General features: G+C 41.2%; 3 protein-coding genes and 1 long non-coding RNA gene across 6 annotated transcripts; 2 read left to right on the top strand and 2 right to left on the bottom strand.

Moving 5' to 3' along the window:
* Positions 1 to 234: 234 nt before the first annotated feature.
* On the bottom strand, positions 235 to 10001 carry LOC124280226 (alpha-galactosidase A-like). Of its 2 annotated transcripts, none has more exons than XM_046716128.1 (8): positions 9895 to 10001; positions 9029 to 9197; positions 7322 to 7496; positions 6222 to 6396; positions 5331 to 5425; positions 4353 to 4514; positions 3022 to 3219; positions 235 to 1634 (listed from the first exon to the last, which is right to left on the bottom strand). In XM_046716128.1, exons 2-8 carry the CDS (start codon positions 9172 to 9174, stop codon positions 1377 to 1379), a joined length of 1209 nt encoding a protein of 402 aa, XP_046572084.1. In that variant the 5' UTR covers positions 9175 to 9197; positions 9895 to 10001; the 3' UTR covers positions 235 to 1376. The 2 variants fall into 2 exon arrangements, with proteins under 2 accessions (XP_046572084.1, XP_046572085.1); XM_046716129.1 differs by having other exon boundaries at positions 9922 to 10000.
* On the top strand, positions 4521 to 26787 carry LOC124280227. Its single transcript, XR_006899617.1, has 3 exons — positions 4521 to 5065; positions 17658 to 17660; positions 26752 to 26787. It is a non-coding gene; the product is annotated as an uncharacterized LOC124280227 (long non-coding RNA).
* Positions 11456 to 16347, bottom strand: LOC124280221 (alpha-N-acetylgalactosaminidase-like). Its single transcript, XM_046716119.1, has 8 exons — positions 16272 to 16347; positions 15905 to 16062; positions 14976 to 15150; positions 14309 to 14483; positions 13322 to 13416; positions 12716 to 12877; positions 12116 to 12313; positions 11456 to 11771 (listed from the first exon to the last, which is right to left on the bottom strand). Exons 1-8 carry the CDS (start codon positions 16278 to 16280, stop codon positions 11469 to 11471), a joined length of 1275 nt encoding a protein of 424 aa, XP_046572075.1. The 5' UTR covers positions 16281 to 16347; the 3' UTR covers positions 11456 to 11468.
* Positions 17939 to 25755, top strand: LOC124280223 (alpha-N-acetylgalactosaminidase-like). 2 transcript variants are annotated; one of them, XM_046716124.1, is made up of 8 exons: positions 17939 to 18010; positions 18431 to 18596; positions 19975 to 20149; positions 20921 to 21095; positions 21352 to 21449; positions 22369 to 22530; positions 23439 to 23636; positions 25069 to 25755. In XM_046716124.1, the coding sequence occupies exons 2-8, from the start codon at positions 18448 to 18450 to the stop codon at positions 25339 to 25341; spliced, it is 1230 nt and encodes a 409-aa protein (XP_046572080.1). In that variant the 5' UTR covers positions 17939 to 18010; positions 18431 to 18447; the 3' UTR covers positions 25342 to 25755. The 2 variants fall into 2 exon arrangements, with proteins under 2 accessions (XP_046572080.1, XP_046572081.1); XM_046716125.1 differs by lacking the exon at positions 17939 to 18010 and adding an exon at positions 18028 to 18055.
* Positions 26788 to 27131: the final 344 nt, after the last annotated feature.

The raw sequence follows: 27131 nt of genomic DNA, 5'->3' as shown, positions 1-27131 counted from the left end.
TCAATAGGGGTGGTGGGGTAGCCTAGTGGTTAAAACGTTCGCTCGTCACTCCGAAGACCCGAGTTCGATTCCCCTTTTCTGGTGTATCCCGTCGTGATATTGCTGGAATATTGCTAAAAGTGGCGTAAAGCCATACTCACTCCGTCTCATATGGAAATATATACGACTACACGAAATGGCATCTCTCATACATTATATACAGCGAACGTCTGTAAAAAACACAAACACGGAACATTTATTGTAAAGAAATATGTATTGTAAAAAATAACAGTTGGTTATAGAAATATAAACAGGTTAACATGAAAATACAAAACCAAATATTGGCATCAAGTGGTTAGAACTATGACATTGTCATCAGAATAATTAATAAGATTGTAATTATTAAATGCATAAGCAGTGGTGATGGAAATGATATTTTAAGAAATGTTCTTTTCTTCAGGACGCGTTAATTGAAAGAAAGGATGTTTCTAATAGATTCATAATGTAGTTTACAAAACATCGATGTTCCACATAAACATGTGAATAACAGATGCAGTAAATTGCATGATGAAATAGAATTTGAATTTGAATGTTGATATTCAACATTTTGTGTGATAACATTTTAAATACATCCCCCAAAAGACTGAAGCATAACGAGGTGCAATGTTTATGGAAAGCCTCTTCTGGTTTATAAATATATTACAAGGTTTCGTGACTACAGCCAACCAAAAACTCGACGTATTGATATTAGTATGAAACAGGAAAGTAGTTTCCTTATTAAGTGGCTCCTTATGAAAGAATTTAACATACGTGATAAAATTCTGCATTAAATATCATCGAAAGTACTTTAATAACAGATCCAACAAAAATTAATGATTTTAATCAAAAACTAATCTCATTGTTTCGTTTCGTTTCCATTTCAATATTTCACTGTCCCAGCGTGATCACACGCTACCCACTAGTGAAACACAAACAAAGCAAACACTTCCCTGCCACCAGGGCGGTGTCTGAGTATAGATTGCATGAAACAACAGTCAGTGTTTCAATTTAGTTCAGCATCCTTCAGAATACACAAGAAAACACCTTTGTGTCGAAGTCGAAGGGGCCTATGGAAATACTTCGAGTCAAAAAGTTCGACACAGCCGCCAAAGGATGATTAAATAAGGAATATGCGAGGACCAAGCTTTTACTTCGAGACAGGGGCGGTGGGGTAGCCTAGTGGTTAAAGCGTTCGCTCGTTACGCTGAAGACCCGGGCTTCTTCGTCACAATTTTGGACACAATGGTGTTTTACTGTATAACTTAGACAACAAGCCCGAAAAGGGTATTCTTGATGAAGGTTCTCGTTGAGACAAAGTACGGACATTGAGTCATCATTGCATCCTTCGCCCAAGGTAATCAGGCCGGAGTCATTGTCACCATGACAACGCCAGTTGGATTAACCCGCACTGTCAAGTCCTGGTGGTACGTCAGCTTTCCCAGTTTAGACCCTGTGAATGTATCGGTGATGAGGTAATCAAGTGCATTGCCATTAATGAGGCGGTGCACAGGCACCGAGACATTCAGAGGAGCACCACCTGACTGCGAGTTGAACACCACGACGGCAAGGCTCCCCTTTGGGAGGATAGGTCGTGTCCAAACAGAAACCTTACGCATCTGAAATACATAAGAACAAATAGGCGTTAGAGTCACATGTAAAGATTAAAGTGAGTTACAATGTAGTATGGTTTTACGCCGCTTTAAGCAATAATCCAGCAATATCACCAGCGGGAGACACCAGAAATGGGCTTTACACACTGTACCCATATTGGGATCGAACTCGGGTCTTCAGCATGACAAATGGACGCTTTAACCATTAGGCTATCTTACCGCCCCTAAAGGCGACTTGGGCTGTAAACACCAACCTCTTTTATCCTGTGTGATACGTCGATGTTGGATAAGGGCCGTTTGGGGTCATAAGATCTGCACCATTTAAGAAGTGAGAGGAAAATAGAAATTGTTATAAGGGTTGTTTTAATAGTCAGTGTTATACCTTGTGCAACTGTATGCCAACTGTTATATGTTTATTTAAGCTAGAGATTTAATAAGGGACTTTGTGTACTATATTTGGCTTGGGCTATATTTAGACAGAATTCTAGAGGATTCCACCGTTTTCTGACCCACAGAATATTATAGAACGATCTGCCCTAGCGCAGAAGTTTCCAGCAGTGTAACTGTGTATGCTTGTCTATATAAGACGAGCTAACTATTGCATCTCCTCTTCCATCTCTCCTCACGTCTGAAGTTACCAGAATTGAGTGAGTGAGTTTAGTTTTACGCCGCACTCAGCAATATGCCAGCTATATGGCGGCGGTTTGTAAAGTAATCGAGTCTGGACCAGAGTTACCAGAAGACCAGCGTTATATGAGATGGTCATATACCCTGCTTAGTCCAAGTTGTAATTTGGATTACACGTGTTGGTCTACTCCCATTTGTGAGAACTCCCAGTTGTGAGACAGTGAAGTAGGTAATTAACAGGAAAAAACACCTTACTCCCCTATCTGATAGAATGGATTAACCCCAGCTAATTATGGATTAGCTATTTAACTGAATCTTGTGGAGGTAACTTAATAAAACTCTAAAAGATAAAGTAATGAACCTACTCAGATAAATGGCTTTAAAAAATAAACACTTTGTGTAGGTAACTTCGTGATCATTTGAAAGAGAAATTAATTTACCTACTCAGATTTATAATTAGTGACAGCCCTGTTGCTGTCCCTGTTGTAATCAAATGTATTTGATAATCTTTTTCAGTATTTCAGTATCTATTGAAAACAATAAATGCTCTTCAACGAACAATATCTTCTGATTAACTCATTAAGGAACCATGCCTCCTGCGGGTACTCTTCAGCAACAGGGCTGTTCCCACTTTCATCGTAGGGATGGGGAAGCACCACCTGTGTGCACTGAACCATTAATGAATGTGTCTCACAACTGGGAGTTCTCACAAATGGGAGGACACCCTGGTGTTGAGAGGTGAACATTACCAAAACAATACACATACCGTCAGTCTAACAGTACCCGGGATCCCCAACGGGTCCTGGTTGACAGCAATCACTCCTTTGTTCTGAAGGAGGCTTTTGGACTCAGGCCGCATGTTACGTAGGTCTACTGACATGATCAGTGGGGCCGCCCACATCGACCACAGCGCCATCTGTGTTCGTTCCTGGTCAGGACTGAGTGAGAAGTCGCCTATCACAAGCTGGAAACACATGAAAATATAGTGAAACTGCTGCATTGTAGTGATTGAGGGGATTTACGCCGCTTTTAGCAATATTCCAGCAATACCACGGCGGGGGACACCAGAAATGGGCTTCACACATTGTACCCATGTGGGGAATCGAACCCGGGCCTTCATCGTGACGAATGAACGCTTTAACCACTAGGCTACCCTACTGCCCCTGTATTCTACAGGGCCGTAGTTAACTTTTCTTAATAGGGAGGGCACTATCCACGGTAAAAGCGTGTTAGGGCAATGCTTTGATGTACAAAAAATAATCTGTAAAAAAATTCTAGGGGGGCTACCTACGTCCCTGTTCTAGGTGAGAGTGTGTTTCGTTGAACCATGTTTTGAACAGTATTTCAGTTGTGTCTGTTTAATGAGGGAGAGAGCCCGAGGTGATGAAGGTTTCAGACGTTTATCATGTTGTTGAACCCCAGGAAACCCTAGAAACATCATCAGGGTCAACCGGAATATTCGAACCCACGAGCATATACTTCTACCTTACAGGAGCGAATCTGCACTGCTAATAGCTAACTGTATGAGTTACGGATATTTACTTGCGACACCTATACTACAATGCGGGTCAAAACGTCCTTTTTATGGTGCTAAAATAAAAAGAAGAAGAAATGCTTATTCCATGGCGATGTATTTCTTACGGGTATCATTGTTGTGGTTTGGACTCTAAGTTTGCAATGTTTTCAGACGAGCAACGTTTCGGTGGCAGTCACATTTGTTCTTTTTTAGCTATATAAATGTTCCAAGATTTAATTTTTGGTTGACAGTTTAGCATGCAGGTTATACCACATTTTGAGTGAGTGAGTGAGTTTATCAACGCTCTGATCAGCTGTATGAAATATACCAGCTATATGAGACCTGTAAATACGTGTCCGGACCAGCCGGTGTGTAACACCAATGACCCACCCTTTCTGATACGATAGCAGACAATCCACCCTCTTATGAAACAGTGCCTCCACACCTGATTGGTTCTGAGCACCAGCAAATACTGTTACGTACGTATTCTGTACCACAATTCCAAGTGATATACGTTAACAAAGTCATATAATCTTCATTGCATTATTTTTCACCTAACGTCGAAACATCGTTCTTCCTACCTCATCGGGGTCATTCCAGCCCCCGGGCCCGGCTATCTTGCTGAAGTTGCCGCTGTCTTTGGCGTAGTTGTTGACTTTATTGAGGACACTTTTCCACTGATCGGTGATGTCCACGGTGTTCCTGCAGGTGTTGCACACCTCCAAGATTGCCGTGTAATTAGCCTAAAGTGTAAGGCAGAGATTGTATTAAAGTAGATGGCGGCTTTAAACTCTAGAAACTTTCATCGCGTCCAGGTGTTAAACGATCTTTCACCTGCAAATTAAAACTAATGAAACAATCATATGACCGATGTATGACACAAAATAAAGCAGTTGTATGACTTTAAATATTGGAATCTGGACCAGACAATCCAGAACTGGGATAAGATGACATGTGTTAACCGAGTCAGCGGGCCTGACCACCCGATCCCGTTAGTGTCCTCTTACTACAACAATGAGTTGATAAGACCGATTCTTACCTGATGTTGGGGTCAGTAGTAGTAGTAGTAGTAGTAGTAGTAGTAGTAGTTGTAGTAGTAATAGTAGTAGTAGCTGTAGTAGTAGTCAGGCGCATAGCAAGCCAATTTTTCGTGTAAGTCTGATAGGTTGCAAAGCTTTATATTTAGATAGTATTTGAGGTATTTTTGGCAATAATTAGAAAAAAAATAAGCAAAAATCTTTTGTAAGAGTAAGAGGGTAACGGTAGTTGCGGCAGATATGGGGTCTTTGAGATGGTCCGGGTTATGAACCTTCAGTAACCCATGCCTGTCGTAAGAGGTGACTAACGGGATCGGGTGGTCAGGCAAGCTGGTTTGGTTGACACATGTCATCGGTTCCCAATTGCGCAGATCGATGCTCATGCTGTTGATCACTGGATTGTCTGGTGTAGACTCGATTATTTAGACTGCCGCCATATAGCTGGAATATTGCTGAGTGCGGCGTAAAACTAAACTCACTCACTTTGAGATGGTATGTTTTGACAGTCGCCAAGAGGCTTACCTGCCGCCGGTGCATTATCTCCCCTATCGCCCACTCACACGAGTACAGGATGGGTCGACCAGTCTGGTTCAGGTAAAACCCCATTTGACGGTAACCTAGACAACGATATACATCATATAGATTGGGACATTTGTGTCAGTCAGATAACATACCAACTATACACTTACCAATTATACTGATGAACGATAAACATAATTACATGATTGTGCGAATGTTTAAAAGTTCCGGTCATATGATAATAATAATAATAAGTCATCTTCTATAGCGCACAGTCTCCAAACACCAAGTGATTGCTCGCGGCGCTTAATCAGAATCTGATTATTATTACCCCAAAGAACGATTTGATATGCCACGAGTGGTGCTCAAAATGTTGAATTATATATTTTTTACGCGAGTAATTATTAAATATGAGGTTGGAAATCTGGGAGCACAACCCTGTGAGGAAATATGTGTCTTCCTTTAAGGGCATCATTTTTTATGTGTTTCACGTAGCCACCACATTCTGAACATGGGTCGGTCGGGGGAAAAATTATTAAAGTAAAAATTATCGGAATAATGTTCTTGATTCTCATTTATTGTAATTCTTATTACAATTTCTAGCGTTCTTTAGACTTGTGGCAACAACTGATTAAAACAGTCTAGATAGTTAAACAGTTCATATGACGAGGCGGTACGTTTTAGGTTAGAGTCGGCGGTGTTGGAATGAGAGTGAGAGTTGAGGTGTTTGTTGTTGTTTTGTTTTTGTTTTTGTTTTGTTTTGTTGTTGTTCTTTTGGGGGGAGGGTTGTTGTTTTGTTTGTTTGTTTGTTTGTTTGTCTTGTTGTTTTTTACTGTACTTCCAAATGCTTCACACAGATGTTTTCAATCAAAGCCAACAACAACACATACAAACCTTCATCAAAGTCCTCCGGATTAATATTACATGCATCAAACTTCAACAGGTCTATCCCCCACTCAGCGAATGTCTGCGCATCAGTCTGATAGTGACCTCTACTCCCAGGATACCTTGCGCACGTTTCCGCCCCGACATCTTCATAGATGCCGAGCTTTAGACCCTTGGAGTGAACCTGCAGCATGGAATCAGTATCAGGTTGGGGACACCAGAAATGGGCTTCACACATTGTGGCCATGTGGGGAATCGAACCCGGGCCTTCGGCGTGACGAGCCAACGCTTTAACCACTAGACTACCCTACCGCCCCTAGTGAACGAAGAATAAACATTCTGGTTTGATAAATGAATGATGGTATTAATGACTATGCAAAGGTGACTTTAATCAGGTTTCAGTGAAACAAGATAATGTGAAATGCTAAATCATTGCAATTTCCTTTTCCAATGACTGACCAAACTGCCAAACAAAGCGAATGTATACCCTCTATCAAAATCATATATAATGTTTTGGTTTGTTAGTCGTTTAACTGCGCACTCAGCAGTATTCCAGCTATATGGCATTCTCTATATGGCAGAGGTCTGTCATATCTTCCTACGTAATCGAATAACCAACCATATTTCCCGGTTCTCGTACCAAGCAAAAGATCCAACACCCCTTCTTTCTATCCAATCAAACTTAAGTGTGAGTTTTGACTTAAGTTAGAGTTTTTACTCAAAAATGTGAGCAAATGCATTTCCTAGAATAAACTGAAATTGATATTAAACTCAAACATAGCATACAATTTGAGTTTGGTGGATAGATTACTTAAGTTGTTTGGGCTTTTTTATTTTAAAATGCAGTTGAGTTACAAATTCAGCTGTTTCAAATTGTCAAACTCAGTTTGAAATTTGAAAGTAAAAACTTAAGTTTGTTTCGAGAGAATTGGGGCCTGTTCTAGTCTGGACCAAGCTGGATTCTAACCCGGATCTTCACGGGTCTCATATATTTTGACAAAAGGTCATTACCATATGACAGTAGTCTCAAATACTCTTCAAATATTTATGGAACAGGTATCCCTGAGTTGATACTTTGACCTTGATTGTCAGAAAATACGGCCACCTACATAGTCCGCCAATGCCTTCATGCCGTGCGGGAATCTATCCGGGTCGGGCTGCAGGCGGCCATTACTGTCACGTGACTTGGACAGCCAACAGTCATCAATACACACATACTGGTAACCCGCCTCTTTGTATCCCTCCGCCGCTATGATGTCCGCCATCCTCATGTAGAGATTCTCACTGAAATAGTGCAGTAGGTGAACCAATATCTCTACTTGAGCAGGGGTGGATCCTTCATTTATGTCAATGTAGTACTGTGCCTTTTTCTATTGAGATAAGTCGAGTCAGTGTCACCATCACCCAACTCATGAAATGAGACATGGGCACCAACTTTCAGCAGGAAAATGCCACAATCATTTCCAAAATCGCTCACAAAACCAGGAAATCCATCTTTTTGGTGAATAGGTGGATTTGTTTTGTTTCCACCCTGTTGAGATTGTTTAAAGCAGTCACTCAGCAATATATTTGCTATATGACGGCGGTCTGTAAATAATCGAGTCTGGACCAGAATAATCCAGTGATCAACAGCATGAGCATCAATCTGCTCAATTGGGATACGATGGCATGTACCAACCATCTTCAGCGAATAGCCTGGATTTGTTTGGTTTCCCGTTAGTAGCCTCTTACGATAAGCATGGGTTACTATAGATCAATTCTGTAAATCTGAGTCTCAGACTATATGAGGTGTTCAAAAGATGACTGACTGATCTGCTCAGTTGGGATTTTACGCCACTTTTAGCAACCCAGTCAGCAACACACGGCGGGGACAACAGTTATGGCCTCTTACGACAAGCACGGGTTACTGGGGATTCGAACCTGATTCTGGCGTTGAGCCAACGCTTTAACCATTAGTCTATATGAGGTGTTTGAGAAAGAGGATATGTGGGTTTGATTGAGTCAATCTATGTGTTGTTTTTGGAGAGACAATAATATGTTGTTTCGGTGAGTCAGTATACGTGAGTGCGTCAATATTAATTGTTTTGGCACCAGTGATCATTCCATACCGCGCCTTGCGCCATTCGCGCACTAATTTTTAACATGGCGCACTGTACAGATAGGGCGGGTCTTGTCTGCGCATTCATAAATGTCAATCTGAAACTCATCACGAGTTTGGTTTCGCTTGGCAACTCAAGCAAAACTCAAGCAAGTACGTCTTTGAAAAACAACAGTGCACCTTTTTGACATGACACACGATATTTTCTAAGTGACCCACATAACTGAGGGCTGGTGGGCCATGGGCTCAAGTTTTAGAAATGCTAGAATGAACACTGAGACACGCCAAGTTTGAATGAGATAGTATGCTAGTTTGTGCGAATAAACATGTGTTTTTATACTACAAAAACGACAATATCACAGAAATAAGGCGCTACAATTTGTTGTGCAGAGTTCACTCCCTTGGGCGTGTCAGAATATTATTATTCGCCCTGACTATGATTACAGATCAGTACCAGTCACACCAAAGGTCTCAGACCTGTATCATTTCGACCTTGCTCCTATTTATCCATTAAGTTAACACGATGTGTTATATAACTGACTGTTCAATCAGTCACATTTTTCAAAATCATTTTAAATGGTGATATTTGCTTACCCATCTGACAGACATAGGGTTGCCCCATTGCACTCGACACTTTAGTAAATAACAACAATAGTCAATACAAAGCGATAAAATCACATGATGAGAACTTGAGATAATACGATATATACCTACTGACCTGATACAATTGCTCGGGTCATGTTTGCAGTCAATGTTGCATCTAAATCGTTCCCATGACAACCACCCCATTGGCGGCGTGCGGGCTACCCCGTTGTTTAGTGCAGCGACAGCACTTACTCCTGCTAGGAACGTCAATAGTTTCATCGTGAAACTTGGCTCGTAAAACCCTATGAAACAACAACAAAAAAGTTTACCACACAATCACACCAGAGACCATATAATAGAGGGAAGTTAGCAGCAGGGTGTCGATGTGTATCAGTTGCATGCCAGGCCGTAGCGCTGATGGTTAGTGATAAACTGTTGGGGAGGGCCGTCCCTCTATTATATGGTCTCTGATCACACACAGAACAGCGTCTTTCATGAGAAATCATGAAAAGAACCTGCCAATATTACAAGAGAGGTAGCTCTTAAATTACAGGTAAAATATAACTTATATATTATATAAACAACAAAATCCATTTATTGAAGTAAAATATAAGGACACCTTATTATTTATTGGTTATAACAGAGACCATATAGACCTTATATATAACAGAGTCTCTTCAGGTCATATAAAAATAAATGACAACTGAACTTTCCTAAGCACCGTCTTGTCAGTCATCTCGGATTAGTCACGTTTGGAATATATCAAAATATACGAATCCAAAAATGTTTACATCGATTTCGATCGGTCGACATTGTTAGCAGGGACGATACATTGTACTCTAACCACAGAGGTGACCTCTTACCCACACCCGGAAGAGGTAACCCCTGATATGAACAGAACAGATGGTTTTTGGTAATGCATTCCAAAACTTGTTACTTGTAACTTATAATATTAGTTGCACTAAGACATTATAACAATATAAAAGAGATATCACCAACCCGCTTCCCTTTGGAAAGATTGTCTACCTCAACTCTCGGTCTCAGGTCCCATGACCATGAGTCAGTCATTTATAGTTACGGGTATCTGAGCATGTTGTATACGTTGCGTTCGGGCGACCTCTTACCGCCCATGTTCTTGACTATCGTTCTGGATTGAGGTGAGGTGAGGTGAAATTGGGTTTAACGTCGTGCTTTGGAATATTTCGCTCATATGACGACGTGCATGCGTGTGTGTGTGTATCTGCGGCTGCTTGTACTAGCCCAGACTTAAGCTGGTTTTATAGTGCTAGCCCACTGAGATACCATGCCGCAGTGAAGCATGGATACCCCACTCAGACACATTATACTGACTCCGAGCCGACCAGTCCTTGTTGTACCCAGTAATGCCGAGCGCCAGGCAGGGACCAACAAGGACCATATTTTAACGTCTTTTGGTATGACGCGGTCGGGGATCCAACCTGCGACCTTCCGCTCTAACCACTACACCATGGATGCGGTCTTCCGTTCTGGTTTGTTCTGGTAGGTTTATCTTGGTAGTGTTCCCTCTTTGCCTGCAGGTATTGTTTAAGGATTAAAATCAGCGGACCATACGAAACCTTAGAACAATGGGGATTAAGGCTCTAGTCTGTATTAGAAATGCAAGTATGCCAGCAAATACGGAGAAACGGTAAAGTTTATCACGATTCTTGGGAGGCATTAGAAGTTGGTGAATATATAAGACGAGTACATGGATGGCAACTTCTTGTTTATTGTATAACACGACGTTTCTGGGATACTTCTTGACCCTTCTTCAGGTGAAAACAGATCCCAATATGTGCGGGCGTGTGTGTGTTCTAGATGGTTTAACAGCGCTACTATGCTAGTGTCATCATGTAGCCATAATGCTTCTAAACACTACTGATTTTGATTTGATTTCAGGTGAATTGTACGAAACATGAGGACCAATTTTGACTTGTAATGTTAGTACTAACAAGTTCCAAATTTGAATTTATTTATTTTTGTTTTTGCTTTAGTTCAAGGCTTGGTGTTTACATGCTTTTGAATTGTTAAATTTATTTAAGGAGACAAAATGAAAAATTTGCTAAATATTGTTATATTTACTTGTTATTTGCACGTGTGTTCTTTAAATGCATTTATATAAATGTTATTACACACACACGCACGCTCTCGCACATATTGTGTGCTGGACATTAGGTGCCTCACTTTGAGCGTGTGGGTTCGAATCCCAAATAGGAGGGAATACTTTATTATGAAAGTGTAATACCAAAAACAGCATATGTTACATTACATTTTACATTCTCAACGGGAGCGTGCTTTCCCATGCGTTTGAAACGCTAGATGTCTTTGACGCATATCTCATCCATTATTACTTTCTGCCTCTGTGTTATGCAGAAGACATTGAGTGAGGCGATGTCGCAGTCTGCAATGCATAAGTGTTTTGCACGTGGCTCTTCAAATACCGTAATCGTGTTTGGACCCGACAAACCAGTGAGCAAAAGCAAAAGTATCCACCAGGGGCCGAAACCACGTCATAACCAAATATGAAAGTAATAGAAAAACCAGTGTTAAAATGTTTAATTATGATGTAAATTGTTTTCAGGGATCGAACTAGTCGGCGTGGCTGTCATCAGGTACACGCCAGTCGGATCAACAACAATTGGACCAATCGTATCGTCAGGATTGAAGTGACCGAGACTTGTGCCGTCAAACGTCTCTATGACGTCATATCCGCTTGCGCCGGTGAGTCCGATTTCCTTAGCCTGGACGGTGACGCGTGCTTGAACGGCGTAGTTTCTGGTGATGTTCATGTGCACTAAAGCAATGACTTGAGTTCCGGTAGGCATGATAGATCGAGTCCACACGTCAACAGCACCGATCTTAAAAAAAACAAAACATAATATTTTTAAATATTGAATATTTATTAATGTGAACAAGCATTTGTGTCCATCTAGTGAGGCATACATCGTCACCTTTCCACTTCATCAGTGTTGTTGATCACTGGATTGTTTGGTCCAGACTCGATTATTTACATAAAGCTGGAATTTTGCTGATTGCCACGTAAAACAACAAACAACAGCATCGAGTATCATTGATGTCTCAAACACTCCGTAAGATACGATTTCTTAAGAATTCCAGATTATATGCAAATAAACAGAAATCGATGGTTAGCTATTTATGGGTGCATACATAAATTATCCAAGAAGCAGTTAAGTGTTCATACCGTGGTTATCCGTCGTGCGCTGGTGCCGAGTTGCTGCTGGTTAATGGCGATGAGCCGTGGGTTGAGCAGAAGCTGCTTAGACTGATTGCGGATGTTCCTGAGGTCATTGGACATGATCAGTGGGGAGGGGAGCATCGCCCACAGCGCCATCTGCACACGTTCTTGAACATCACTGAGCCCGAAATTGCCGATCACCAACTGCAAGAGAGGTATAATAGGACTAAATGCGTTTTTGTATCTGATAAGAAAATATCTGAAATATTATAAAGTACCTTCATATGAATATTTTAAATCATATCACATTAAAATAGGATCTAGGGCTGCGAATTATGTATATTTGCTTGAAGATCTCAGCATATCGCTACAGAAAGACAAGTCTGTGACCGCTCCAAAACACAAAGGACTTTGCAACATGTATCAACTTTAACGCCTCTATTCCGAAACCATGGAACCATTCATTCAACATGGCGATTTGGTGAATGAATGTATTATTGTGATGGTTTAGCATGTGTGTGGCATTTGGTGGTGAATGGTACTTTATGTGATGCAGATAAAAATCAGAAAAAAACTCATGCATAGCGTTGAGTGCGTTGGAAATACCTCATCGGGGTCAACCCAACCCCCGGGTCCCGAGTAAGACATGAAGTCGTCGTCGTTCTTGACGTAGTAGTTGATGATGTCGCTCAGACCGTCCCAGTTGTCCCAGATGTCGTCGTAGTTACGCCACAGGTTACACGACTCTTTGATGGCGGTGTAGTTTGGCTGCAAAATACATTGATACACTGTCATATAAAAGTATGTCTATCATCCTTAGGTAACTACCCAACAGATGTTCATTCTGTTTAATGTACTTCAGTGACCCCAGCCTTCCCGATCGCTTTAGTCGCCTCTTACGACAAGCATGGGTTCTTGAAGACCAGGGTCTTCACTGGTATACTACTACTACTACTACTACTACTACTACTATTACTACTACTACTACTACTACTACTACTACTACTACTACTACTACTACTACTACTACTACTACTACTACTACTACTAACTACTACTACTACTACTACTACTACTACACTACTACTACTACTACTACTACAACTACTACTACTACTACTACTCCTACTGCTGCTACTACTACTACTACTACGGCATTACTGTTCAGTGTATTCCTTCCATAACGTTTCAAGGTGATTTATGCATGTTTACCGTTATGCCTGCCAGTATTTGGTACTTGGGCCAGTCACAGTGAAACATGATGGGTCGCCCTGTTAGGTTGAGGAACTTGGTCATTGCTGGGTAGCCTGTAGAGTGACAAGAAGAGTAAGATTAAGCATCTACTGCAAGTGGCCCACACGTCACAGGCGCTATCTAGAGTTGCTTCCCCTGCTCTTTCAAAGAGACCTACAATCGTGGGTTGGAATGACCCATTATGTTTCTTGTGATAAAGTGGTGATGTTAGTTGTGATAAAAGAAGATAAGATAATACTTTATTATCCGTGGGGGAACTTTGTGTACATCAGAGGTATATGACATGATAAAACAGAAAGCACGATACAAACAGACAGACAAACATAGGCATAATAAGTTATGACCATAAGTACGTGCCTAACACAACAGATAACAGAATATTTAGACTGGTTTAAAAGAGATATACTAACGGGAATAAACGTTTGTTTTGCTCTTAGATTTAGCATTGGTGATAAGACCTCATGACGATTACTATCTCCACTTCCGGCTAAAACTTGCTACACCGATACGTAGTTCAAGGAATAGAAGGAATATTGGAAATTGCTCGAGCAGCTTCATTTCGCAGAGTGGAACCCATTTTTCATTTAAATCGCCCCTAGAAGTAAATCTCAGAAACAAGTTCCTCTTTAAATGATGTGGAAGTACTCCTAAAGGGTTGTTTGAGGATATATTTTCAAAGCATATTAACCTCTATTGACACATGTTTATCTAAATCTGAAGACTTTTCAATAAAATGAAATAAACGAAAAAACCATTTAAAACATATGTTGAAATGACTCTTCAAGCTGGGACGATTCTGGATTTTTGTTGTTGTTGTTGTTGTTGTTTTGGGGTTGTTTTTTTGTGTTTTTTCGCGTTGTACTGGTGTGGCCGCCAGGAACTCTGGGTATGAGAGTGATCAATAGGTTAAAACCTACTGCACAGTTTGTTAGAATACAACTTTACCGTAGTCATAGTCACGGACGTCGCCATAGCAACCATCCAGCTTCAGCAGATCAACTCCCCAGTCAGCGAAAGTCTGCGCATCCTGCCTCAAGTAGAACTCACTCCCTGGATATTTTTCGCACGTAGTTTTTCCGAAATCTGCGTAGATTCCGAACTTTAGTCCCTTGGCATGGACCTAAAACCCAAAGTAGAACAGGTTCACTAGCTAAGATCTGAGGAAACGTTTTGCGTTGTGTCATTTCGCGAGATACTTTCCAGGTATGGCAGTTACCTGTTTGTCTAATTAACATGATCCAAAATGCGTTATAGTTGACATGTATTACAGAATATGTCCACACATTTGCTTTGTCCAGTACTGTTGATTACATGCGAATGTTACTGAACACAGACTGTCGTTTGAGCCACTGATTCAAGCCACATTGTGTGGACCATTGCTTCAAGACACATTGTGTGGACCATTGCTTCAGGACACATTGTGTGGACCATTGCTTCAGGACACAATGTGTGGACCATTGCTTCAGGACGTATTGTGTGGACCATTGCTTCAAGACGCATTGTGTAGCTTACTGCTTCAAGACTTTAGTTTCTGTATAAACCGAACAAAGGAAGACGTTTTTAACACACGTCTTCAAGACAAATACGGCTAGGATATATAATGAGGACTAACATAATCTCCAAGAGCCTTCATTCCACTTGGGAACCGTTTAGGATCTCCCTGGAGAGATCCATCGGCCGCCCTCTCCGTGGCCAGCCAGCAGTCATCAACACACAGGTATTCATAGCCGGCGTCTTTGTATCCCCCGGACACAAGCAGGTCCGCCATCTGCTGGAACAGTCTCTCGCTGAAGTCAATACAAAATACATTGTTGATCAAGGTAGGACTCAAATAATGTGATCTTAACAAGATATGAATCTTGAACATACTCTTCATCAAGGTGTGAATCAGAGAACATACTCATCATCAGAGATCATACTCTTCATCAAGGTGTGAATCAGAGAACATACTCTTCATCAAGGTGTCAATCAGAGAACATACTCTTCATCAAGGTATGAATCAGAGAACATAATAATCTTCATGAAGGTATGAATCTGAGACCATATCTTCATCATGGTGTGCATCAGATGACATGCACTTCATCAAGGTATGAATCAGAAAACATCTTCATCAATGTGTCATCAAGAACATCAAGGTATGGATCAGATAACATACTCTTTATCAAGGTATACATAGTCAGTACTTAATGACTTTGTATATACAAATCGATAAACGCTATAAAACCCTGTCTGTATTCATAAATTATCCTTTTTCTAAATGCAGTGTTGATTGCGTGATTCCGATTAAGTCATTAGGATCTATTTATTTATGTATCACAATCAAATAGTTATGATAACAGGTGTTTCTGTCCCACAAGCTGCACCCGTCACAAATAGAAGCAAACCAAAATTTACATATCCGGTCGCAACACTCCGCTGTGCTGTGTCTTCATACGTTACTCTGTGAATGAAATTTGTGTTAATCCTACCAATCAGTGCTATTAAACCAATTTCAAGTGGAGACAACTATACCGGTTTTTGTGTACCCACGACAAACACTACCTTATACAATTGTCTGGATCATTGTCACAGTCTATATTACACCGGAAGCGTGTCCATGCCAACCAACCCATGGGAGGGGTCAAGGCCAAGCCGTTGTCTAGGGCTGCGGTCAAAGTCACCGCAGAAACGCAAAGTGCGACAACTATCCACATGTTTACCTGGTGTAGAGAACATGAATGACAATATATATAAATCAAAGCCAATGAAATACAACAACGCGCTTATCTACGTAATAATAAAATAATGATTAGAACAGGAATGCGCTCTGGATAAATACACGTCAGAGCAGGGTAATCTTTGGGCAGTCATTTTATTCAAACAGTCTTCATGTCAGTTGCAGATAAACGAATGCATAAAAAATCCTCACCTCCATCATGAATGTGTCCCCGACCGTCACTAGGACATAAACTGAGGGCCAGCTTCTGATTGCCAGGTATTATAAGTTATCACGTTCAGCGATACGAATGACCCGTATCAAAGTGGCAGGAAACAGTGTCAAGGACGTTCAGTTCGTATCAAGCACACGAGAGAAGAGTGATGATAGACCCAATAGGTTAGTGGCTGATAACTACCACCGTCTTTGATGAATAGCCAACTTGGGCTTTCACCGACCTAGAAGTGAGTGAGTGTGTGGGTATGGGCTTCATATATTGAACCCATGCGAGGAATCGAACCCGGGTCAGCGTGACAAGCGGGTGCTTTAATCATTAGGCTACTTTGTGACAATGAGTACACACCTCTTTCTTAATACAAAATAGTACTCTAGTGAAAGTTGGTTGGTGGGCCTATTTTCTTCCTGATTTCTTCAATGTGATATTCTAGAGCTGACGTCGATATTTGTTTATGCATGGGTATGTGTACACATGTGACCTGTTTACAATAGTTCGTTGATATTGATTCTTGTTTACACAAATATACGAAAATTACTTCATATTATCGGGAACAGTTCACGAGGATCTTCACACAACCCATCAACAATTACCCTGCAAAGAATAGCTACTCGTCGTCACAGGTAACGGGTACAATCGCGTGTCAAGTCAACATCAATGTAACAACACTAATCATAACAATGATAATCATAAAATCACCTGGCCTGGAATTTGAAAGAGAAGGCTTTCTGTTTGCTGCTCAGGATCAGTGACTTCCAAACGTCATTGTGTGATTTTGCAGCAATAAGTAATATATAATATACATTATATATGATTTTAACCACACTGCCTACACCTTTTTTTATTATTATTATTATAGTATATTTATATAGCGCACATCTCCACGCAACTGGTGCATGCTCAAGGCGCTGGTATTTTCCCTCGATCATTGGATATCAATCTCAGAGTATACAACTCTTGCTGCCACTAGGCGCACCGAGTTATTGTGGCTTTCTCATCCTTACTAGGTACCCATTCACAGCTGGGTGGAGTGGGACACATAGTCACAGTACTTTGTCCAAGTTTACTGCACGTTGCTGTACCCGCAACTAGGTGTTTGCACGTATTCATGTGGCCACCATCTGGTCATATACCAACGGATTCGTGGGTTCTTTTAAGTGCACAGGGTTGTGTACTGTACACTAGGGGTTGTGACAACACTGAAAGAGTCTGCACACAAAGTTGACTCCAAGGTTTTTACACCTGGTCACAGGTGGGCTCGATCCCGGCACCTCAACCTCGCTGGATCACTAGCCTGGCGCCTTAGCCAGCTCGCTCGTGAACTGTATCGGGTACGTACATAGTAATAACATCAAAGGCGAGAGGTAGTAAGTAAGGGACTCCATGAACAAATTTGGTCACCATGCTGTCATCAGTGGATGCTGGCATAAACCCAGTATATTTAGCGACATAATGGTATGAATACGTCCCATCAATACCGTCTTCACCAGGCTCGTGGCTTTGACTCAGAGGTTCACCCCGAATATGCTGGGGCGTAAATGAAAATGACAACTATAAAAGTCTTTGGAGTGACGCATCTAAACAACCAATACGTCACAATGTCTAGGGTGTTATCAAGCTTATCAAGTAGTCCAGAAGGCCGTCTGATATCAGAAGGAAAGCTTGTATAACTCGATCAGCGGTAGCATCTAAACCTTCTGGATACTTGAACATCTAGGTTTGTCTGTCTGTTTGGCTGGTTGGTTGGTCTGTTTGTCTGTTGGTCGGTTGTTTGGTTGGCTTGTTAGCGCTACGCTACGCAATATTCCAATTTTTTTTCACTGTAAATAATCGAATTTAGACCAGACAATCCGGTGATTGAGAATCATGATAATCGATCTACGCAGTTAGGAAATAATAACGTGGATCAACCAAGTCAGCGAACCTGACCACTAGTTCCACGACAAGCATGGGTTACTAATGACGCGGATCCAACCCGGTTTGTCAGGGATCGAAACCGCCAGGTTGTATCGCCTGCTCAATGTATAATAACTGTAGTTTACGTTTAATTCACTCTCAGTATGCTGTGTATTTCCTTGTTTTATAACAGTGTTTTCCAAAAGTGTTCGTTCTTCTCCTTATATATTGTCTGTTGCAGATATTCACCGGAAAAAAATGTTTTCGTTGGTTCTCTTCCTGAATGCCCTGACCCTGACCTTGGGTCTTGACAACGGTCTGGCCTTGACCCCTCCAATGGGCTGGTTGGACTGGGAGAGATTCCGGTGCAATGTAGACTGTGTTAATGACCCGGAGAACTGTATCGGGTACGTACATAGTGATAACATCAAAGGCGAGAGGTAGTAAGTAAGGTACTCCATGAACAAATTTGGTCACCATGATGTCATCAAGTATCTCCAACCTAAAGGATAGCCCATGCACATATAATGCTATCTTTAGGGTGGTGGTGCCCTTTCCTTTCCTATAGTAAGAGGTGCGCAGTGAAGAGAAGAGAAGATAGAGATCTTGGAAGGGGATCCAAGATTAGGAAGACCTGCCACCACAAAGAAACTGTTGATATGAGTAAAAATGATGACTCGCTTGACGTTACACAGCCAAAGGAGTAGGCACCTAAAATTTGAGGAATGAACTGGGCACGACAAAGTTTCTACAGCTGATTCCAAGGCTCCTCATCAGACCTCGTCATCTCACATGAGAATCTATGTCATACTGCAGCAGACTCAGCTGATTGTGTTGTGTTAATGCTGACCATAGTTGAGTCCGACTGCTATCCGATATGTCTGATGTCTCAGGCAAAGTCTGTTTCATCAGCTGCCTTCTTAAGCGTCTGCGTGATAACATCACCATTCAACATCATGGATACCTCGCAATAAGCATGCTGTTCCACCAGGACAAATTAACTGTGCACAAGCCTGTTGCCGTGACTGCAATGCATGACTGTAGCTTTGAACTCTATTTCCACTCCTACCCTACCTTGGAGTAAGAACTGTGTGGCAAGCGTTATGCAAATGATGATGGCGTCATTTCTACTCTACTCAAATCCACCAGGAGGCAGCCTTCTACAGGCACAACGGAATCATTGGAAAACCATTGGTAGACCTCGGAGTGGATTATGTTGTTGTAATAATTAGCCAGCAACCCAATCAACTCAAAGTTCATCTTTGTTAGGCTCAGACGTTTTCAACTACCCTTGTGTTCCTCTAAGAAATAACAGCCTTAGATTGTGTAGGTTATTTTGGTTGTTCCTAATTGTTCAACGATGTCGCAGATAGTCCTATTGAGTCAATGTCCGCCTGACATTATTTACTATAATTAGCCATTGAAGACAATCTTTGTCCAATGTCCTCAAGTATATATTAAGGGATGTTATAACAGAATAATAAGGATTCTACATTTCCCCATGCTGACATGCAAGGGAATAGTTGCTGTATTTCTTGTGTCAAGGAAACATATCGTTTGCTGCATAGCTCCTGCGGAGAAATGTTTCCTATAGCAGTCCTGTTGATGAATGCGTTCATCTTGACCACGATGTATGGAGGTCGAAAGCACCACAGCGTGATCCTTGGTTTAGCAACAACAGACCAATTCAAGTGGATTTCACCAAAGCGGCAAACGTCTCACGTTATGAGACGTCGCATTTTTTGTTTGGTTAATGCAATATGGATATATTTCCTGTGTTGGCAGAGAGCTGTTGTTCAGACAGACAGCAGACAGGATGGTGTCTGACGGGTGGCTCGAGGCGGGATACGAGTACCTCATTGTGGACGACTGCTGGGAGGCTGAGAGTCGCGACAGTGACGGACGTCTCTACGCCGACCCTACACGGTTCCCCAACGGCATGAAGGCGCTCGCAGATTACGTACGTTTGGGTTTGCAGCTATATTCTTTCTTATGATGTATTTGGTGCAGTGTTTTGTATCGTGCATGTGGTTACATTCGGATTCTTCTGAGGTTTAGTTTCTGGATCATTTACACACATCTCAATCTGTAAAAAGCAGATGCAAGACAGTGGTGGAGAGAAGATGATGTAAGGGTGACTCAATAAGTCCTGCCCCACACTGAAACGATCCTGCATCTGGTGTCTCCTTGGCAATCAGGCAGGCCTGTCGGAAATATTAACTTGTTCACTCTACAGTGAAGGGCTGCCGAAATGGATGAGATGGTGCCTGTGCACTTTCTAGTGCATTGAGAGGCAGCCTCGTTGTTCTACTTCTGGAGATACCAGTTAGAATTGGTCTTCAGCCAGCCGTGCTTGTCTTAAGAGGTGACTAACGGGATAGGGTGGTCAGGCTCGCTGACTTGGTTGACACATGTAATCGTATCCCAACTGCGTAGATCGGTGCTCATGCAGTTGATCACTTGATCGTCTGGTCCAGACCCCATTATTTACAGACCGTCGCCAAATAGATTGGAAATTGCTGAGTGTGGCGTTAACCAACAACAAACAAGCAGACAAACAAACTTCGAGAGCACACTGGTGTTCTAACACGGGTAATCATGATAACAGAGATTGGCCATTCACTCATTCAAGCATAATTGAAGGACTAAATGGAATCGCGCAATATTTTCTATCTAATTGCCAGAGCTCTTAGTAAAATTGTGTTATCGTTTTGGCATTTGACATTTGCAGGTTCATTCTAAGGGATTAAAGTTCGGCATCCATGAGGACTTCGGTCACGAGACCTGTAACCATTACCCAGGAAGCGAGTTCTACCTTCAGACAGATGCCCAGACTTTTGCAGACTGGGGCGTGGACTTTGTTAAAATGGACGGATGCAACGCCGACCTCGGTGACTTTGACTTCGGTGAGTGCAAATCAGATGTCATTTCAAGGTTATCGGGTAGCAAAGATTATTTTAATCAGTGTATGAAATAAGGCCCGTCCGACCGCCCGAGACGGGCTAGATTTCTGCCGGACGGTCTAACTTTACAGCTAGCCAGCCCGATGGACGGGTGAAAAAAATATTCAGATAATGTGTCCACTGGCACTACACTATTTTAATCCGTACAAATGACACCAAAAATAAAAAGTGAATTGTAAAGAACATTTTTCTTTCACAGGTTATCCTGTTTTGGGAATGTATTTGAACAAAACCGGCCGTCCTATGATCTACTCCTGTGAATGGCCGTATTATCAATCACTGAAACACTTCAAGATCGTAAGGAATCTTACTCACAGAGTACTCTAACGTGTGGTCAAAATGTCAAGCTGTTAAAGGAATAAAACATTATTACCACCCTGAAGGACATCTGGGTTACATTACCCATTATTGGTTATAATATGCATATCAGAACATCACAATTGTAATTTGCATTAACTGTGGCACAAGCAAATATATGACTTATACTTTTATATTTGTCCAGCTATTTCTCTTCTCAAAATGTATTATAAAATCTGTTACAAACTGATGTGAATGAATTCTAGGGGTTGTTTATTCTCAAATTCTGCAATCCAGACGTTGACATCCTGAATGTAATGCATTCGAATTATCGCTAAACATTTTATTTACAATTTCATCTGATAAATACTGTCAGTGTCCATAAACGAGATGCCAATAACTTGCTCACAGGGTAAGGGATTTTGTTAATTTGGTTTGCTTTACAAAACAGTCTTCCGTACCAGCTGGTAAAAACAAAATTCAGAAAACTTAAAATATTCTTTTCAAAACAATGACATGATGATAGAGTCAGTTTGAAATGTATTAAACGACAGCGAAAAAAAGACCTCTGCTGATTATATATGCTGCATGTTTGGAACCCAGGTGAATTTTTAATCAATGCGGGACAGTATTGAACGCCACATCGGCGTGAATGAACCAGCAATGGTGCCCAGATATCTATACTTGCCTTCAGCATCTACTAGCTCATTGACATGATTGTTGGATTAAAACAGGGGTTTTCCAAAAATATATGACCATTTTCTTGACGAATAATTATTTCCAAACAAAGATAAATAATTCGAAATAGGTTTTATTCTGGTTCTGAATATTTGATAAGACCTGAAAGTTAACACTTCACAGTTGGAGATGTCGAGAATGCATAAATTCCCCTTACACTATTCCATACTTGTTGTTTCAGCCTGACTACGCAGCCATCCGCCGCACGTGCAACACGTGGAGAAACCATCTTGACATCCAAGACAGCTGGGACAGTATGTTGAAGACAATACAATTCTACGACCAGGACGAGGGCAACTTCAGTCAGTACGCAGGCCCTGGAGGCTGGAACGACCCCGACATGGTCAGACTCTTGATAGACTACTTCTGTACCCAAATTATATTGTCAGAATGTAACGTCAAAATAGTTGACGAGCGGACACTTTAACCACTAGGCTATATACCGTACCTTCTAGTTGTAACAGAAAGACCAGGGAGTCCGAATGTCTACCTGGAAATGGTCAGACTCCTGACAAACTACTATCTCCTTTGAATTTAACATTTGAGAATTAGGGCTAACACTTGTTGTAATAGCAAAGCAAGGGACTTGGGATGCCTACAATGGCGTTTTTGTTCTTGGCATATCCATCATTACTCACTATGGACTTTACTATCGCAGAGGAAAAGCTTTATTGCATGTCGAGATAGACTTGAAAATGGCGGATCGAAAGAGTAAGCCGGTAAGGTTTTACGCCGCTTTTAGCAATATCCCAGCAATATCACGACGGGGACACCAGAAATGGGCTTCAAACATTGTACCCATGTGGGGAATCGAACCCGGGTCTTCGGCGTGACGAGCTGACGCTTTAACCATTAGGCTACCCCACCGCCCCGGTGATCGTGGATAGTGACTACATGTGTGTAGAATGTTCATCATTCCCGGAGGAGTTCATTATGTTCCTGCTATCATTAATTAGTTGTCCTCAGCGTCACTGCCGACCAGGTCCAAAGGTCCATTTGTGTGGTAATACATTGTTCCTGATCTTAAAAATATATGTTTCAGGTTTAAACAGGACGTACGACATTTTCAGACATTATCTCTGAGGCTCTCCAGTTAGTATCCACGTAAAATACGTTGATTTGATGAAACTGGGCATCAGTGATGACGTTTTGGTTCCAGTTCGTCACAGTTGTGATGACGATTGGATTTACGTTCACGTTTTTTTATTACAGTAATATAGAATATTTTGTTGGATTTGATTCCCTCTGCAGCTGATTCTGGGCAACTTCGGGTTGAGTCCGGACATGGAGAGGACACAGATGGCCATGTGGGGGATACTGGCGTCCCCACTCCTCATCTCGACGGATCTCCGGAACATTCGCAACAGCTCCAGGGATCTTCTACAAAACAGGAGGCTGATTGCTATCAACCAGGACAAGATGGGTGTCCAGGGAAAGAAAATCATGACGGTAAAAGTTTCCTGGAGACAGGAATGAAACATTTACTACCTAGAAGGATACTTTTCTAAAATTCCTTTCTTGCCATGTATTATTGCCATGAAGAGTTTTAGAGGTGTTTCTCAGCTTCGTGTTTGGTGAAGGGTTTCTTTTTTATGGCGTTCTACAGTTTTTTATTTTATCCGGTAAAACAACGCCCATCTTTAATGTAAATATTTCTGGATTTTAACGGTTTAAAATATTTCCTTGTCTAGTTGCTGACGATTTTACTCCAAACTAAGAAAATATGTGAAAATAAGTAGTTGCGTTTAATGGTGTAACGATTCATCGATATTATCGATGTTTACATCAACTTCGTCAACTACGCGATACGAGTGCATCGATACAAAACACATTTAGGCAATATATCAGGATATTTATATCGCGAGGGTCCATGATACATCGATGCATCGCCACAAGAAACGATATATCCTGATACAACTTAAATACTACTTAAAGTTGTAAGGAGTATTGCATTAGGAATAGGAAGGGAGTCTCTTTGAAATTCTTCTGAAATTTAAAAACAAATTGAACCTTAAAGGAACTTGTTTGTGTCCGTTAAAGTTGTAAGGAGTATTGCATTAGGAATAGGAAGGGAGTCTCTTTGAAATTCTTCTGAAATTTAAAAACAAATTGAACCTTAAAGGAACTTGTTTGTGTCCGTTATGTTTGTTACATGAACAAAGGAGCTGGTGTATAAGTCAAAGAGTGTGAACATTTTACAAACTCTGTGAACTGTGGAAAACTTGTCTTCAAGTAATTGAAATATGTTTTAGCTGTTTGACAAATAACACCATCTATTAACAACTATTAACTATGTCTAAGCTTTGTTAAGAAAGAGAACAAAGAGATGATTTAGCAAGCAGTTCTTTTGCAGTGATTATGAATTCTGATATAAATTACATTTTGTGAAAGCATTGGTGTAGAAACACAACTTCCTAAGGGAAACGTCAGTTGCAAATTTATATATATTAGATCAGGGTATACTGAATATGTTTGACTGTACTTTCTAAACATTACATGATGAAACTTCATTAGATAAACAGCTTTTTAAGTGTGTGTGAATGTAACACAAGTTCTGCTGTATAACAAATAAAGTTTCAGTCATTTTATCTATCATATATGTTCTGTTATTATAAATTGATAAGTATCGGGATACGTATCGTATCGCCACCATTGTATCGACGATAATCGTCTCGCAGGTTCCTTGCCAATACTTCCATGATATATCGTCTCGCCTCATTAAACTGGTATCGGGATATATCGTCTTGCCACTTAGGCCACGATACACAGCTCTAGTTGGGTTTCTTAAGAGTTTTCCATCATGGACTATGAGGAAGTAACTTTATTTTTCAAGTCTTGATTTCAATACTGCAATGATGATATGATCATACTAATGTTTCAGATTGGTCCTGTAGACGTGTGGACCCGCCCCCTTCTCCCTACCGGTAGTGTGGGCATTGTATTCTTCCACAGTGACATCCTCACCCATGGGTCTCAGTACATCTGGATCACCACCGTCCAGGCTCAGGCCCTAGGGCTCACGTTGTCCCAGGGCTATAACTTGATGGACCCCTTTGATGGCAGCTCTAAGGGCACAGTTAAACCATCAGACAATATCAAAGTCAGAGTGAACCCTACAGGGGTCATTATGTATGTGGCTACACCAGTCTCGTGACTTTAAAGAAAGCCATCGACCGACTTCCAAAGACTAGAGGTCCTCAAGTAACACGTGACCTAAGTACGTCATAATATACTTTATTTATATGTCCCTACAACCACCACAATATCATCACTGAATGTATTGCTTCACGAGCACCAAAGCGTACTCACCTGTGACGTTCAAAAGATCAAAATAATGTAAGCGTCTTGTCAGGATTAAGCATGGCTTGAATTGAGCACGTGATGGCTATATTTATACCTTTCTCTGCTTGATGTTTATGTGATTCAGGTGATTAAAACATTTTATTGTTTGACTACGCCTGTCCAAGTCATAAACCCATATTGGAAATGATTATGTCGTGTTACAACCACCTGTAAATATCCAATGTGTTCTGTACAAAGATACCGAAAAAAACAAGCAAAGGATCATGAATTATGTCATAGATGGTGTTTTTTATGAAGTTGTATCCATTCGCTACACAATTATCACCCAAAATACTGAAGACCCATTCTAACCCAGATCTTCACGGGCCATACACATCTTCAACAGAAATATCAGTACAATATCCATGTGGATCATCAGCTCTATCTACCTTTGCACTTTCGTAATCTCTTCATCTTAAGGTTATGTAAAGATAACCTAAATTAAGGGTCCAGTGCTCCGGATGAATGATATAACATTCTGCTACAGATGTCTACTCATTCACTGGACTGTAATGGGATAAAATGTTGGAAAGTGTTACAGTATGTCATGTCTGGATGTACATATCTGTGAATCATTGATTTAATATATATAAAGAAATGTCAACCATCACCAACGTCTTGTGCAATCATACACGTGAAACGTAGCAAGAGAAAAAAAGCGTATTTTTTTATGTATTTTCCAATTACTTTCCATAGTCTCACAAGGATAGGGATAATGGTATTCCTCTTTGGGTGGCATTTTAGAAGTTGGGAAATACAATGTTGACAAACTATATGGATAGCAACTTCTTTTATTTCGTGAGTGCGACATTTCGATACAGTTCTCATACTGTTGGGGGCAGTGGGAGTAGTCTAGTGGTTAAAGCGTTCGCTCGTCACGCCGAAGACCCGGGTTCAATTCCCCACATGGGCACAATTTGTGAAGCCCATTTCCGGTGTCCCCCGCCGTGATTTTGCTGGAATATTGCTAAAAGCGGCGTAAAACCAAACTCACTCACCCTCACACTGTTGTCAAGCCGGAATGTCAAAGTTTCTCAATATTCTGTATTCATTCATTCTAAACAATCTAATCCAATTTTTACAATTATCATTTCTGTAGATGTATGCAGACACTTTTAATCAAGTTACCTAATAAGACGTCACACTCTTCCTGTTGCATGTTGTTTTGGTAGATACCTCGTTAGTCCTTAATCCGATATTCCAGAACCCATTTGTCACAAAGCCCGTGAAGATCCGGGTTAGAATTGATCTTCAGCAACCCATGCTTGTCGTAAGAGGCGACTGACGGGATCGGGTGGACAGGCTCGCTGACTTGGTTGACACATGCCATCGTATCCCAGTTGCGAAGATCGATGCTCATGCTGTTGATCACTGGATTATATGGTCGTTTATTTACGGATCGCCGCCATATAGCTGGAATATTGCAGAGTGTGGTTTAAAACAACAAACAAACATTTGTCACAAAGCCAATCCATGCCATGTTCATACAGCGTCATGTTGTTTTGGGGCGGTGGGGTAGTCTAGTGGTTAAAGCGTTGGCTCGTCACGCCGAAGACCCGGGTTCGAATCCCCACATGGGTACACTGAGTGAAGCCCATTCTG

The sequence above is a fragment of the Haliotis rubra genome, unplaced genomic scaffold (genome assembly GCF_003918875.1).
Source record: "Haliotis rubra isolate DU_JTF1 unplaced genomic scaffold, ASM391887v1 Scf262, whole genome shotgun sequence".
Taxonomy (NCBI): domain Eukaryota; kingdom Metazoa; phylum Mollusca; class Gastropoda; order Lepetellida; family Haliotidae; genus Haliotis; species Haliotis rubra.
Note: the sequence above shows the minus strand (reverse complement) of the source record. Positions and strands in the feature narration are given on the sequence as shown.